The sequence below is a fragment of the Camelina sativa genome, chromosome 19 (assembly GCF_000633955.1).
Source record: "Camelina sativa cultivar DH55 chromosome 19, Cs, whole genome shotgun sequence".
Classification (NCBI taxonomy): domain Eukaryota; kingdom Viridiplantae; phylum Streptophyta; class Magnoliopsida; order Brassicales; family Brassicaceae; genus Camelina; species Camelina sativa.
The window spans coordinates 11870309-11884214 of NC_025703.1; the positions used below are offsets into that span (position 1 = coordinate 11870309).

The following is a 13906-nucleotide window of genomic DNA, read 5'->3' on the forward strand; positions in this document are numbered from 1 at the left end:
TCTCTCTCTCTCTCTTTCTTCTTTCCTTTTTCTCCCATATGGTCAATATGGAACCAAGCAGCTTCTCTTTGGCCATCTCTTCTTCTTCTTGAAGCTGCTTCTTCCTTCTCCTTCTTCTTGATTCTTCTTCTTGATTCTCTTTATTCGTTTTCAATATGGCTCAGTCTTGTCTTAAGATCGTTCGGATCAACAATCTAAGGAACAGAGTGAATCGTCGGATATTGATTCTCCGACGATTCACTCGGTTGTTATGGAGTAGGATCGTCGCTTGTACTCCTGGTAAATCCAGGAGATACTTGTTGCTTTCTCGCGCTCTTCCATCTCCGAATGTTTCTCGTCCTTCTCTTTCTCCTTCTCCTCCTCAAATCCCTGCCGTGGATGTCGTCGTCGTCGGCGGTGGCGGTGGTGAGCTTGTTCGTCGCTCTTCCGTGGTGTACGAGCAACACGATAAGGGTCATCGGAGATCGGATTCTGATCTTGTTTCTTTAAAGATTAGTCTCTTAGGAGATCCAGAAATCGGAAAAACTAGCTTCCTGGTTAGTTTTTACATTATTTTAACTCATAAATCAAAACCATAATCATAATCTATAAATTGTGTAATTAATTATTTTCTTAATTTTGAAGGCGAAATATGTTGGTGAAGAGAAAGAAGTAGTAGAAATGAGAGAATTGGAGCAAGGGATCAATTGTACGGACAAGACGTTATACATGGGAGAGGCTCGCATTTCATATAGTATTTGGGAATTAGAAGGTAATTAACATTATTGTTGTTATTATTAATCCACATTTATTTAGCAGAGAATATTCAGAGAAATTAAGATTAATTTAACTTGGTGTTACACAGGGGCTGAGAGATCAAGGGATCAGATCCCAGTGGCTTGCAAGGATTCTGTAGCGATTCTCTTTATGTTTGACCTAACCAGTCGTTGCACGCTTAATAGTGTGATTAACTGGTATCAACAAGCTAGGAAGTCTAATCAGGTATATATACATTTTTATAAACATTTCGCTATCATATTGCCAAATTTGGCCTCATTGTATAAAGTCTTGCTGTATGGAATTTGGGGTTTGATTGATAGCGATGGTGACGTATTATTTTGGCTTAGACATTAATTTTGACGTTTATTTTGGATTTTGGTCTTAGGCATAGAAAAGAACAAAACTATGAGGCTAAGAGTTAAACTGTTGTGTCTTAGTGTTTTGTATAAGATTTAAATGTTTGATACGTTTTATGCAGACGGCGATTCCAGTTATGGTAGGAACCAAGTTTGATGAGTTTATTCAGCTTCCTATTGATCTACAATGGACAGTTGCTAGCCAGGTAACGTTTTGGAACTCATATAAATCAGAGATTCTAGTAACAGATAAATACAAGGGAATCAAATAAAGTACTCATTAGATTGTGAATGTTTGTGTATAACAGGCGAGAACATACGCGAAGGCGCTAAACGCGACGCTCTTCTTCTCGAGTGCTTCTTATAACATAAACGTGAATAAGATCTTTAAGTTTGTGACGGCGAAGCTCTTTGATTTACCGTGGACGGTGGAGCGTAACCTCACTATCGGAGAACCAATCATCGACTTCTAGATTCTATCCAAAACGTATTTGTATATAGATATAAAAGAAGCGAACCCGAAAGAAAGCGTTTTATGTTTTTTCTTTTCATTCACCGCCAAGCTTGCCGCTGTGGGACTGATTGGACCACCGTTTCTAAGTCGTATTTAAAGCGAAATGGAAGGATGAGGCGGCGGAGATTTCGCCCGCTTTCTCCATTATTATCTGTTTTTTTTTTCTAACGAACAAAAAGAAAAAATAACAGAGAAGATAAATGGTTTCGAGAGGTAGAAAAAACAAGAAAATAAAAAAAAATCAAGCAAAAGAGGAGATGGTGAGATGTATTTTCTTTTATGTCTTTTCGTTTTGTAATTTTTCACTTTCGATGATCGCTGGAGATTTTTGGTTCCGGTAAATTCTAAATAGTAAATACCATTTCGCTTTTGAGTATTATTATTAAGCTGAGTTTGAGTTTTTATTCACATGTAGAGTTCTCAAGCTCCACGTCTCAAGTGAGAATGTCCAAATTTGCATTGTAGCAATGTTTAACCTTTTGATATGATTTTTGGATTTTAATTATGGATATAGTACTTGGTGTAATGTTTGTGACGCTTTGATATTTCCAAAATAAACGTAGAATTTTAACAGAAACACATGCAACAATTTGTTGCGATGTGACGTGCTTTGACTTGCACATATTTTATTTGTAAGGTACGTCTACCAAAGGTACATGAAAGTTCACTGATACAGTTGGATGTGCACAAATATGCAAGAAAAACTAACTATATGTTTTTTAATTGATATATGTTTATTAATTATCCACTATTTTCGCCATTTTAAATTTCGGAATAAAAAGGATAAATCAGTTTCTTTTATAAGAAAATGTTAGTTTTCAAAATAAGTTTTTTGAAAGCGTTATTTCGACCCGAACAAACTTAAAATTACATATGGCTCTCTAACCTTTTTTTTTTGTTTTGAATATCCGTTCTATATTAGAATGTGTGTTCTTTTGAGGCATTATGTCGATTCATCTGAAATGAAAGGGGATTCAAAAACGAAAAATTAGAATACTTTTTTTTCTTTTTTGTATGCAACAAGTTCTTCAGGATACTCAATATTTAATAAAAAGAAAAACAGGAATTGCATTGTAGCTTCCTTCTAAAAAATAAAACAATATTGAAGTGTAATAGTTAACTACTCCATTTTAAAACGGAAAACAATCCGTTATATTTTAGTTGTAGTCTTTTTGCATTTCCCGAGAATCTCATCCTAGTTCATTTTCAAATGTTCCGTCATGTTTATGCTCATCTCATCCAACCGTTTCAAGCAGGATGTTATATCATTCTGTAACGGCTAACGATAAAGAAAAAAAAAGTTCTTTTTATCAGTCTTTGACATTTTCACGCCAAGGACGCAACATCATTTAAAAGTGGTCAAGTTCAACGCACGATACATTACTCCTACCCTTTTCTTTATTTTGGTTTGTATTCGAGTGAATTAAAAAACTAGTAAAACATATAGCGACATCAGAAAGACGTTTTTTAGGGGACTATTTGTCATAGCGCAACCGACCGTTTGTAATTACTTTTCACACTGACAAACACTTTCTAGATTTTATTTTAATTTAGTAATTCTATTTATTTTGAATTTAGTGTTGTTTTGTCTATATTTGTCAGTGATTTAGTGGTGTTTTGTTTTTATTTAAATTTGGTCGAAAGCAACGTCTCAACTAATTATAATCAAGCTTAACCAAAAAAAAAAAAAAACTAGTAGCAAGTAAAATGCCTGCAAATCAACATTAGATTGGGCCAAACCCCATGTCAGCTTAATAATGGGTCAAAACGAATAGATCAAACATCATGGAAATAGTAAAACCATACAAATATTAAGTTTCACAACATGCTAATTTTGAAAGAAAAAGATTGCAACCTTTCAAATATTATCTACTCATATCAATCAGGCTTTTGTGTATAATATGCAAATAATACTCTTTTCGAAATAACATTTCACTTTACATAGAAATTATCAGCTATGTTGGAAACACTTCTTTACAAGTCCGTCGTTGGCTTTAGTTTTTTTTTCAATAGATAATTTTGATCAACGCATTGGGACCCATGTGATGACCACATCAAGATTCCGATTGTTATCTCTCCAATTAATTTTTATTTCGCATTTTTATATAGACCATGAGAATTTAGCGACTTTCTTATATATATACACATACACAACGCAACCACTTAAAATTACTCGATTTTAATTTGGCTTATTCCTCCCTCTCTACATGATGGATACATTCTCTTGTAATTCTTATGAACAAAACCATGCCCATAATGATGATGTTGATCTTGATGCTCATGATGATGATCATCATGGTGGTGATCATCAAGAGGAGAGTGGATGGACAACTTATCTTGAAGATTTCTCAAATCAATACAGAACTAATCAGCATGAAGAAAGCGATCATCATCAAGACAAGAGTTCTTGTTCGCTTTCTGGCGTCTCTCCTTCCCTGGTCTCCGATGCTGCCACTGACGCCTTCTCCGGAAAGAGTTATCCGGTTAACTTTCCGGGGAAGTTGAAGTTTGAGAGAGCAAGAACCAAAAAGATTTGCGAGGATGACTCTTTGGAGGACACGGCTAGCTCTCCGGTCAATAGCCCTAAGGTTAGATACTACTTAACACAAGCAAACTAAAACCTAATCCATAATTAAAATTCTAATCCATAAGTTTCTTTCTAACTTTTAATTTAGATTGTTAAGAAGTGCTTTAACAAAAACAAAAAAAAAATATTAGATTGTAAGATATGAGTGAATTATCACCTAGTTGACTCCAATAATTAGTTTCCCTTTCTTCTTTTTTGTTTTTTGTATTAATTTCCCTTTGTGGTAGTTAGAGCATATCTGTAATTTTTAAATGAATGATATATTGAACAGGTCAGTCAGTTTGAACATATTCAGACGCCTCCTAGAAAACTTGAGGACTATGTCTCTTCTAGTTTCGTTATGGTAATCTCTCTACCTCTTTCCGACACATAATTTATTTGTCTCTCTATCCACTTGAAAAAAAAAAAAAACATTAAACCCATAAGGAAAAACTTGAGAAGTTTCTTTTTGAATAATATAATGAAACAGACTTGGTTTGTATTAGTAGATTACCTCAATATTAATTTGTTTGATGATAAGGAAGTTTCAATGATCTTTTAGTATTAATAATGTTTGTATTATAGTATTTGATGGATATAACACGTAATTATGTTTTTGAAACGATTACGATAGGGAAATATTAGGGGCATGGGGGATCATCAAATCCATATACAAGAAGGTGATGAACCAAAAATGACGATGATGAGAAATCTCGGAGAAGGAAACAACAACAACATGGATTTGAGGAGTAGAGGATTATGCGTCGTCCCTATATCCATGTTGGCTAATTTTAACGGTCGCTTCTAAATGATAACCAATTCTATAAACATCCTTAAATAATAATTATATAAACCCTTGTAAATTTAATGGTGTTTATATTCATACCCATCTTGTATATGTGCTTGATGTGTGTATGTATGTACATCTTGATGGGTATGTGCTCAATTACATATGTATATAGCTTTTGTGTACATATATAAACACATATCGGTGGGATATTTGTAAACATTTGTAAGAGCTACCATATCATACAGCTTAATAGCTTATAAGAGCTTTTGCAAATTAAAAAGTTTGAGAGAGTTTATTTCAATGCAGATACCTTGTTATGGCAGATTATATGCATGTAGATTTGATAATATTATACCAATTAAATTTACATCCTCACAGAAAGTTAGTACAATTCGATTTTTATTTTTCTATTTGATAATTAGAAGTTTCGGGGACAATATAATTTATCAATTTCACTTATTTATTAGTTGAAAACGCATTAACTAAAATTATATTTATGGTGTTACATACAGTATTAATGAAAAATTTAGCATACTATTTCTCTTAGCCGTCCCAGCTCCAAACATAATAAGCTACTTGGTATAATCTATTGTGACGCTAATATATATGTCACAAAGTAATTTGATAACCATATCAAATAACATTATCAATATACATAATATATATAAGTCATGTATATATCAGAGTTGCTTGAAGAAATGATAAGACTTTCTTCTTTAATTTTTTCATACTTTATTTTCAAAATTATTTATAGGTTAACGGCATCTCTAGATTTTGGCTAAAAGAATTGAAGTCAAATTCAGATTTATTAAAAAATATCTATTTTTCTTGCATCGTTAGCCAAACCTTCGTGTTAGGTGATCGATCAAGTCCTCACCAATAGCTATTTCTTATTCTAAAAATTTAAATAAAAAAAAAAAAAAAACTAGTAGAAAGCGAAAACCAATCCATCCCGAATATACGAAACAAATCCGTTTTAGTCTTTAATCGAAGATATTAGATGATGTCCGTTTAATTCTGAAACGTGTTAGATGAAGTGTCTAATCAAATCGGTTATGACTAGACGTAATATAAATTGCTGATTAAAATGAAAATTTATCTTTAATTAGGTCCTTTCAGTATTGATTATGAAGCTCTAATTATCGTTTTGCAAGTTAATCAAAGATAAAGACATCAGTTAACTGATTAAATTAATTTTATTTGATTTCATATAGAGAAAATATTTTCATTGAATGTTATTCTATAATTTCGCAGCTGCTCAACATTCTCCAAGAGCTCGATATGATGTTGCAAAGTTGATAAAATATCAAAATCAGTCCTAAAAATATTATAAAAGATTAATTATTTGAGGCTGTATGATTGATTAGAGATTCCTATACACTTCCACGAGAATTAGAATATCTACGAACTATCGGAGAAAGCAACCTTAAATCTCATATTTGATGTCAAATCGGATCCTTAAGAATCTGATCAAGGATTCATTCATTTTTTTGTTCAACGATATAATGATTGATGTTTGCCATTTAGGGTTTTTGGAGGATTACTTGCTACATTTCCATGAACACTATAAAACCGTTTGTCGATATGCTAATATTTGTGTGATATCCATATAGTCATGCATATACGCTAGCTCATGTAATGTATATGTAGAAAGTTTTAGTAAAATCTGGTTATATAAGAAGGATGCCTGATTCTTACAATGCCTATCCTAAATTTTTTAAAATCCAATATAACATTTTGGAGAAGTTGCTTCTAGGACGCAATGCCGTTGTCAATGACAAGAGTGTTGTATTGCATACATAAAGACACGTCATCAGCTTGCCGGCTTCATGTTTATGTATATATATCAAGATTATGTATATATTATTTATAACTAGATAGTAAAATAATATCAAACCAAAATTTTAAGTAATCTTCAAAATTTGTGAAAAACAAAAAATCAGAATATAAGGACCATTTATGATTTTTTTGTCGTTAAAGGACCATTTATTGAGTCATAATATAAGAACTCGAGCATTGGTTCTTCGACACAAAATTTATTATTTGACAGTTGTTTTTAACTTTTTAGTGTATTTTTTTTTTTGTATAAACGGATCAGAGATCACCTAATACAAAAACAGGAAGGCAGCATGCAGTCAATTACGGGGAGATATATATATGTATCAATCAGAATTGTTTTTCTTTCTTTGATATATTTCATTCTTACGATTGTGATTTTATTCCGAATATAAATGGTCCTTTACGATTGTGGTTCGTTTTATTTCGTTGAAGGACAATTTATTCTATAGAATGGGTATATTGGCTACCAATTCACCCCATTCAAAAAATATATCTGTATAAATAAACACAAACAATACTAACACGTACATATGTACTTTCATATATTTATTATATACATATTATTTGCTCGTGACAAGAAAAACAAATAAATAATAAATACGCAACTTTTTCAAAATTGAAGTATAAACGTTACATATATAAGCTAGCATGCCTGCAGGCTGTACAGCTGCATGATGTATGTTTAATGATTATCTTAGGCGACTAAAACTTTACAAAATTAGAAAACCTTAAGTAAAAATATTCTATAAACTAGTTATTATACAAATGAAGATTTTTCCAAAACAAACTTTTCTTTTTCAAAATGAATTCAATTATTTTTTTTGTTCAAGGTTCAAATGTATGAATTCATCAATCACGAAAATAAAAGTTTGGTTTGTTGGAAATTTTCTCCCAAAAAAGTTAACGGTTATGATGTGGCAAATACTATAATACTAACCGGCGAAAAATCGTGGTTTGAACTTTTTGTTTGATGAATATTTTTAATAATTTATTTTGTTATTACGTTATTTATAAAAGTTTGTGATTAAAAATTCGGTTTGTTTATATTAAAAATTTTGTATTATAAATTTATTAAAAACCTGTCAATAAAACATTTGCACGTAATGAATAAAATTGTTTAAACATTTGTCAATTAAACGCAATCCTTGCTATAGTTGTGAAGTAAGTAAAAATATATAACTAATATGTAAAAGAGCAACTAAATATAGTTAGTGAAGGTTCTGAAAAACCTCCTTGAAAACAACATTTATTGTTCTTTTTTTGTTGCTTCTCTTTCTTGTCTGTAATAAGCACCTTCAAGCATTAAATATATTCAAATCTTAACTTAGTTTTATTTTCTTAAAGAATGGTGGCTAAAAGAAAAATATAACTTTTTTAAATAGATAAGATACAATATCTATATCTTTTATTTTTTATTTATTGATTTTTAAAATCTAAACTGTTTAACGGAACTGTTATATATATTATTTGATTTGATTTATGATAAAAAATTTAATCCGTGCTGGAAAAGTTTTTAAATAAAACTTGTAGTTATATAGATTTTATTTGGTTAGATTTTTAAAATCTTAGCTGTTATTTTTTGTTAAGTATGAATTAGTATTGATTCTAATAGATTTTTTTTACTTTTCTACAACTTATTTTATTTTATGTCTCCCCAATTTTCGTTTTTTAAATAATTATATTTATTTAATTAATTAATTAATCTTAATTAAATTTTTCTAATGGCAATTGAATGTACTTTTTTACACATTTTAAAGTTAGTTTCATATTTGTACTTGTCAATTAATATAGTAGGATACACAGACATTATATATTACTGTTAGATATATACGCATTTAAAATTCTTATAGAAGCGAACAAGAAGAAAGATCAAGACATATCAGGTACGAATGATATCTCTTAAAAATAAATATAAACTAAAAATTAGTTCTAATGGATACAACAAAATAATGCATGCATGAATCAAAACATAATTGGATAAATAAAAGGACAAAAACTTAAAAGAATGAAAGAAAGAAAGGAATATAACCCGTGATTGCAGGGGCGGGGAATTTAATTGGGACTTGGGATTACGATAGTCCGACGTATGGGATTAAGGACCCACTTTGCTTCGCAATCAAAAAGTTAATCTCTCTAATGTTTCAGATTATGTTATTTTAATCCCATGTGCTAAGTACCCAAATCCTTGCTTTATTGTCAAAGGTTGATTCCGTTTACATTCGACGAATCAATGTATATATCTCATATCATGCATTGATCTTTTTCATTGTTGAAAAATCAAAATGAATCGGTACCATTTTGATTCTTTTTTTCTTTCTTTTTTGTCATGTCAATACAACAACCGACTGTTTAGGTATACCTCTACTTTTTTGGTATTTGTATAGATTTTGATTTCGACCAATACTGTAATTCATTCTTCAAATCGAATTTAAATGTTTTAATTTCACTGAATAATATGAATCCCTTGGCACCTCATCATACACGATATATTAAAACTCCTAGTTATTTATATAAACATACTACACCTAAAATGATTATTAATCGAATAAACTGTGAAGATAAAATGATCATCAAAATGTATTTCCTTTAACATATATAAAAGCATAACATAGAGTTATAGTGATCCTTATATACAATAATACAACTTAAACTTTGACAAGAAGTACTGCTCCAAAAATTTGAATCCTAGCTATTACAATAATTTAGAAATTGGGGTGATTTGGTTAGCCCATATGCCCATTCTATGTTTAACTCTTTGAATTATATATGGAGGCACAACTGGAAAAATAGGTATCCAGTGCTAAGCGAAACACCTAATAGAGTACCATGAGTTAGACCAGTAGTGACATATCACATATTGATCTGGTTTAATTTGTTTCCTCAAGTGTAGGTCATGCATTAGTGGTAAGACTATCCGGTTTAATCAAACAAACTATAGTACCCTTCGAATGCTCTAACCTTCATCATCTGGTATATACTAGACAAGATCAAATTTCGGTTCAACCAAACAAGAAACTCAAATCACGAATATAAGAATATAAATCATTTATATAACGAACGCCAATAACACCGAATTCCAAAATATCCATACAAAGAAGCAAACCCCATAAAATATTGACCCAAACTTAACCCAATTATTAACTAGATAAGAAGTGAATACAATAACAAAGATACATTTATTATATGTTTTTTTGTCTTTTTTCTTTTACTCGGGTGTCCAAAGATATATTAAAGATAGTGTGGTTTCCAAGTTTTCCTACGAAGATGCCGAACCGCATCGGCCGCACCACCGCTATGAACGTATGTCTTACATTCTGGACTTGGCAACCACAAGGCTAGTCCCTTCGCCCATTCCATCAGCTCCCGGCCTTGTCCAACTCTCCTTGAACTGTTCTTCAGTTACACCTATATGTAAAAAAAAACATCATTATTTGAAAGATAAATAAAATCGATAATAGGATAAACTAAACCAGATTTTTTCACTACTCAATCTAAGTTTATACATTAGCTATATTAATAGCAGTGTAACAAAGAAGAGTCGGTCACTTGTCTCATATAAACATTTTTTCATTGTACTTAATTATAACTTATAAGTGGATTCAGTATCATAACACTCTCTATTTTCACTAATGTTATGTGAAATAAATTAAAACCAAAAGTAACATACCTTTGCCCATGGCTGCAGTGGAAGAGATTCCACCTTGGACGGTCTTAAGATAACGATCATAGTAATTAGCACCTGACCATTTCTGATGAGCCAAAGTGTCAACCCCATGTGTCCTTTCTTCTCTCTGTATCCTCTCCACATAAGCCAACATCCCTCGCCTCGCGTAATCCTTTGCAAATGTGTCAACCACAAGAGCATCCGCATGGAAACCCGCAAGCGTTATGAACTGCCAACAATAACCAAGCCTAGCTATCCGTGGAATAAACTCCATCATCTGCTGATCCGTCATACCGGAAGCGTCCCAGTTGAAGGACGGCGAGAGATTGTAGGCGAGCATGACCTCCGGTGTTTTGGACTTGACACCTTCGGCGAATTGGGTGCATTCGTTAAGGTCAGGGCTTGCGGTTTCCATCCAGATGATGTCTGCTATCTGTGCAAAGGCCCAACCACGAACCACGGCAGCTGCAACCGAGCCTTGGAACCGGTAAAATCCTTCTCTGGTTCTAGGCAAGTCCCAGTCCCAGAAAAGATCGGTCACGCCAAGTTTTGCTGCTAATTCTCGGCCTTGCTCGTTTGATAGGCAGTTCTCATACCTGCTTAGTCCAACAGGTTTCAATACACATCAGAAATAATAGTGTTTAACAGAAGCAAAACAAAACAAAAAAAGTAAAACATATGAGTATGTTTTGTAGGGATAAAAAACATGAGAAAAAATAGTTTTAGAATATTGTAATTTAGAATCAATATACTACCATTTTTACGATTATAACTTAAACCATATATATGACTCATTGATAAAACCAAAAAATAAATCTAACTAATATGGTAAATTTGGTAAGTATCTTTAAAATTAATAACTGCAATAATGATTATTGTCAAGCAATATATATATATATATATATATACGTCTAATCCTTTACCTTGCATGGCTTAGCCACTCGTTCACTCTCCGACTCTTCTCATTCTCGTTGAGGTTCATGCGCTTGAGGGCCTGCAAGACAGCTTCCGAAAAGGTCATAAGACCGGCAGAGTTAAGCCACTGGTCCTCAATGGATTGCAACGCCGGACCGTTCTTGCCTACAGCCATTCCCTCGGCGAGAAGCGAGGACATACTCTTGCCCCTGAGGCTCGGGTTAGTGGCACCGAGGATGAACTGGTGGTCCCTCGAGTCAATGTTCGACTGGATCAGAGTAGCTGCGACAGCGTCTGTTCTAGCGACCAGAACGGTCTCTGTGCCCATCACATCGAACTGGAGCCTAGCCGCCACAAGGCGGTTGATGTGTTCGCTGACTGCCACGAGGACTTTTCCAGCCATGTGGCCGCACTTCTTGGTCACGGAAGACTGGTCCTCGATGTGGACCCCAGCGGCGCCTCTCTCGACGAAGAGCTTGCAAAGTTTGACGGTGGCGGTAGTGCCGCCGAAACCAGTGTCTCCATCGGCGATGATGGGTTTCAGGTAGTCAATGAACGGAGTTTTTGTTCTCTCTTCCCTGCTCATGCTCATTCTTGCCTCCCTTTGCTTTCTGTGATGCATATTCATGGTTTTAATTAATTATCATAGGGATTTTATTTTGTTATTAATTACTTTTCTTTTTTATTAAAGAACCTAATGAAAATTTCTAATAATTGGCTTTAATGGTCTGTCAACGTATATTTGGACTTTGGAGATTAAAAACGGATGCATGCATGCAAACCTAATAGAAATGTTTCACATATCCAATGGTTTATTGAATTAATTGATGATTTTGGATTAACAATGGAATTGATGCAAATATTATTATTTTTTTAGTTCAAGAAGTAAAACTATCATATTTTTTTCGGAAACTTTCACTTAAAGGAAATTTGTCTTAATTATAACGTGTAGAAGCTATAGTTTGACAGACCATTAAATTATTCTGAACACGTAGCAACGTAAGACCTCGAAAGATGTAATTTCGTTATCATATAAAGCACACCGATCAGCAATAATATAAATATCTTTTCAATTTTTTCGCATGAGGTCTTCGATACCATTATTTTTCTTAAGCACAAAATCCATTTTTCTAGTAAGCAGCCGATAACTAATTTCCACTAATATAAGCATAATGACCACTAAGCTTAGTATAGTTGCAATAAAATAATTTATTAGTAATTAAATATACCTGTCATGGTACTGCTGAGCGAAGAAGAGGTGTTCAACCTTGTTAGGAACGGTATCGTATGGATAGTCAGCAAGATCCGGTCCAGGCTCGTTAGTGGAGGTATGAGTGGACGAGCACTGCCAACCAGAGACGTAGATAGTGTCCAAATGTTTAGCCATCATGGTCACCTGAACAGGGTCCAACGCACCGAACGTGCGAGAGGCCGTGCCATTGGCTTGGTGACTTTTAAGCGTTCGCCACAGCTTCTTAGCCATCTCGTTCGAAGCGTATCCTTGCTTGAGATGGCCACGTAGAGCCACGACGTCACGGGCTGTGTAAGGACGCCTTGTTAGCTTGAACCTCTCTGAGCTCCACCAAGTCTGCACTTCCGCAACCTCCGCCTCGAATCTCCCTTCTTCTTCCATAATCTGTTTTTTTTTTTTAATCATCAATTCGCATGTTAGTCTTAACTAGTAATGACATACAATTTGTTATAACCAACAGAATCAAATAACAAGAAAGAAATTCATGAGTTGTTTTATTTACCATAGAGGGGACAGAGAAAGATGCAGCCATGGCTTCAACTTTTATGAATTGGAAATGATTTTGATTTGTAACGCCCTATGAAGTAGAGAAGCTTCAAGCATGTTTCTCTTCTTACATATCATCTCCTTATATACTAATTTCTGCATTGTAAACTATTGCTTTCTTATGAAGTTTTAGATTAAAATATTTAAAATATAATATACTTCTTATCAAAAAAGAACTACTTGTGCTGATTTTTTTTCCAAGTTGGATTAAAACCTAAAAACTATTTTTTTTTTTCATTTGTTTTAATTTCGTCTGTAAATTACATCTTTTTCTGAAATTAATAATTGTGACACGTATGAGGGTATTATGGCAGAAACGAATTATCATTTGACATCCTTCATATGTTGTCTATTTCTTTTCATGTCAGTAAGAAAAAATGTGATGTTTATAGAATGGTTCGAACAAGCCAAGAGTTGCACAAGGATTTATGCTACGGTTTCTAATAGATACAGCCATATATATGTGCCGGTCCATGTAAGCATAACCTACGATCTTTTAGCTATGTATATAACGAATCGGTTTAAAGTAAATAATCTTAGATTCTCCCGGATGAGTATATATATAAATAGGAAGTGGGTGCAATTAAGAAAGAACACGAATTTATTATGTGTCATCTTACCAACCTCACACGTTTTTCAATTAAGGGCATAATCTGCAACTATTGACAGACAATAGCTAAAACTAGCGGCAAAAGCACTATTCAC

General features: G+C 33.1%; 3 protein-coding genes across 3 annotated transcripts; 2 read left to right on the forward strand and 1 right to left on the reverse strand.

The window, feature by feature from the left end:
* On the forward strand, positions 8 to 2011 carry LOC104766071 (septum-promoting GTP-binding protein 1-like). Its single transcript, XM_010489888.2, has 5 exons — positions 8 to 536; positions 625 to 751; positions 845 to 981; positions 1238 to 1321; positions 1424 to 2011. The coding sequence occupies exons 1-5, from the start codon at positions 156 to 158 to the stop codon at positions 1586 to 1588; spliced, it is 894 nt and encodes a 297-aa protein (XP_010488190.1). The 5' UTR covers positions 8 to 155; the 3' UTR covers positions 1589 to 2011.
* On the forward strand, positions 3776 to 5262 carry LOC104766072. Its single transcript, XM_010489889.2, has 3 exons — positions 3776 to 4217; positions 4488 to 4559; positions 4830 to 5262. The coding sequence occupies exons 1-3, from the start codon at positions 3837 to 3839 to the stop codon at positions 5001 to 5003; spliced, it is 627 nt and encodes a 208-aa protein (XP_010488191.1). The 5' UTR covers positions 3776 to 3836; the 3' UTR covers positions 5004 to 5262.
* LOC104766074 (isocitrate lyase) lies at positions 9851 to 13335 on the reverse strand. Its single transcript, XM_010489890.1, has 5 exons — positions 13158 to 13335; positions 12633 to 13039; positions 11412 to 12014; positions 10492 to 11084; positions 9851 to 10229 (listed from the first exon to the last, which is right to left on the reverse strand). Exons 1-5 carry the CDS (start codon positions 13185 to 13187, stop codon positions 10132 to 10134), a joined length of 1731 nt encoding a protein of 576 aa, XP_010488192.1. The 5' UTR covers positions 13188 to 13335; the 3' UTR covers positions 9851 to 10131.

Coding starts and splice junctions, on each gene's coding strand:
- LOC104766071 (XM_010489888.2), top strand. CDS start 156: ATGGCTCAGTCTTGTCTTAAGATCGTTCGGATCAACAATCTAAGGAAC. Junction 982..1,237: donor AAGCTAGGAAGTCTAATCAG/GTATATATACAT, acceptor CGTTTTATGCAG/ACGGCGATTCCAGTTATGGT. Junction 1,322..1,423: donor AATGGACAGTTGCTAGCCAG/GTAACGTTTTGG, acceptor TGTGTATAACAG/GCGAGAACATACGCGAAGGC.
- LOC104766074 (XM_010489890.1), bottom strand. CDS start 13,187: ATGGCTGCATCTTTCTCTGTCCCCTCTATG. Junction 13,040..13,157: donor CTTTCTCTGTCCCCTCTATG/GTAAATAAAACA, acceptor AAAAAAAAACAG/ATTATGGAAGAAGAAGGGAG. Junction 11,085..11,411: donor GAGTGGCTAAGCCATGCAAG/GTAAAGGATTAG, acceptor TGGACTAAGCAG/GTATGAGAACTGCCTATCAA.
- LOC104766072 (XM_010489889.2), top strand. CDS start 3,837: ATGATGGATACATTCTCTTGTAATTCTTATGAACAAAACCATGCCCAT. Junction 4,218..4,487: donor CTCCGGTCAATAGCCCTAAG/GTTAGATACTAC, acceptor TATATTGAACAG/GTCAGTCAGTTTGAACATAT. Junction 4,560..4,829: donor TCTCTTCTAGTTTCGTTATG/GTAATCTCTCTA, acceptor CGATTACGATAG/GGAAATATTAGGGGCATGGG.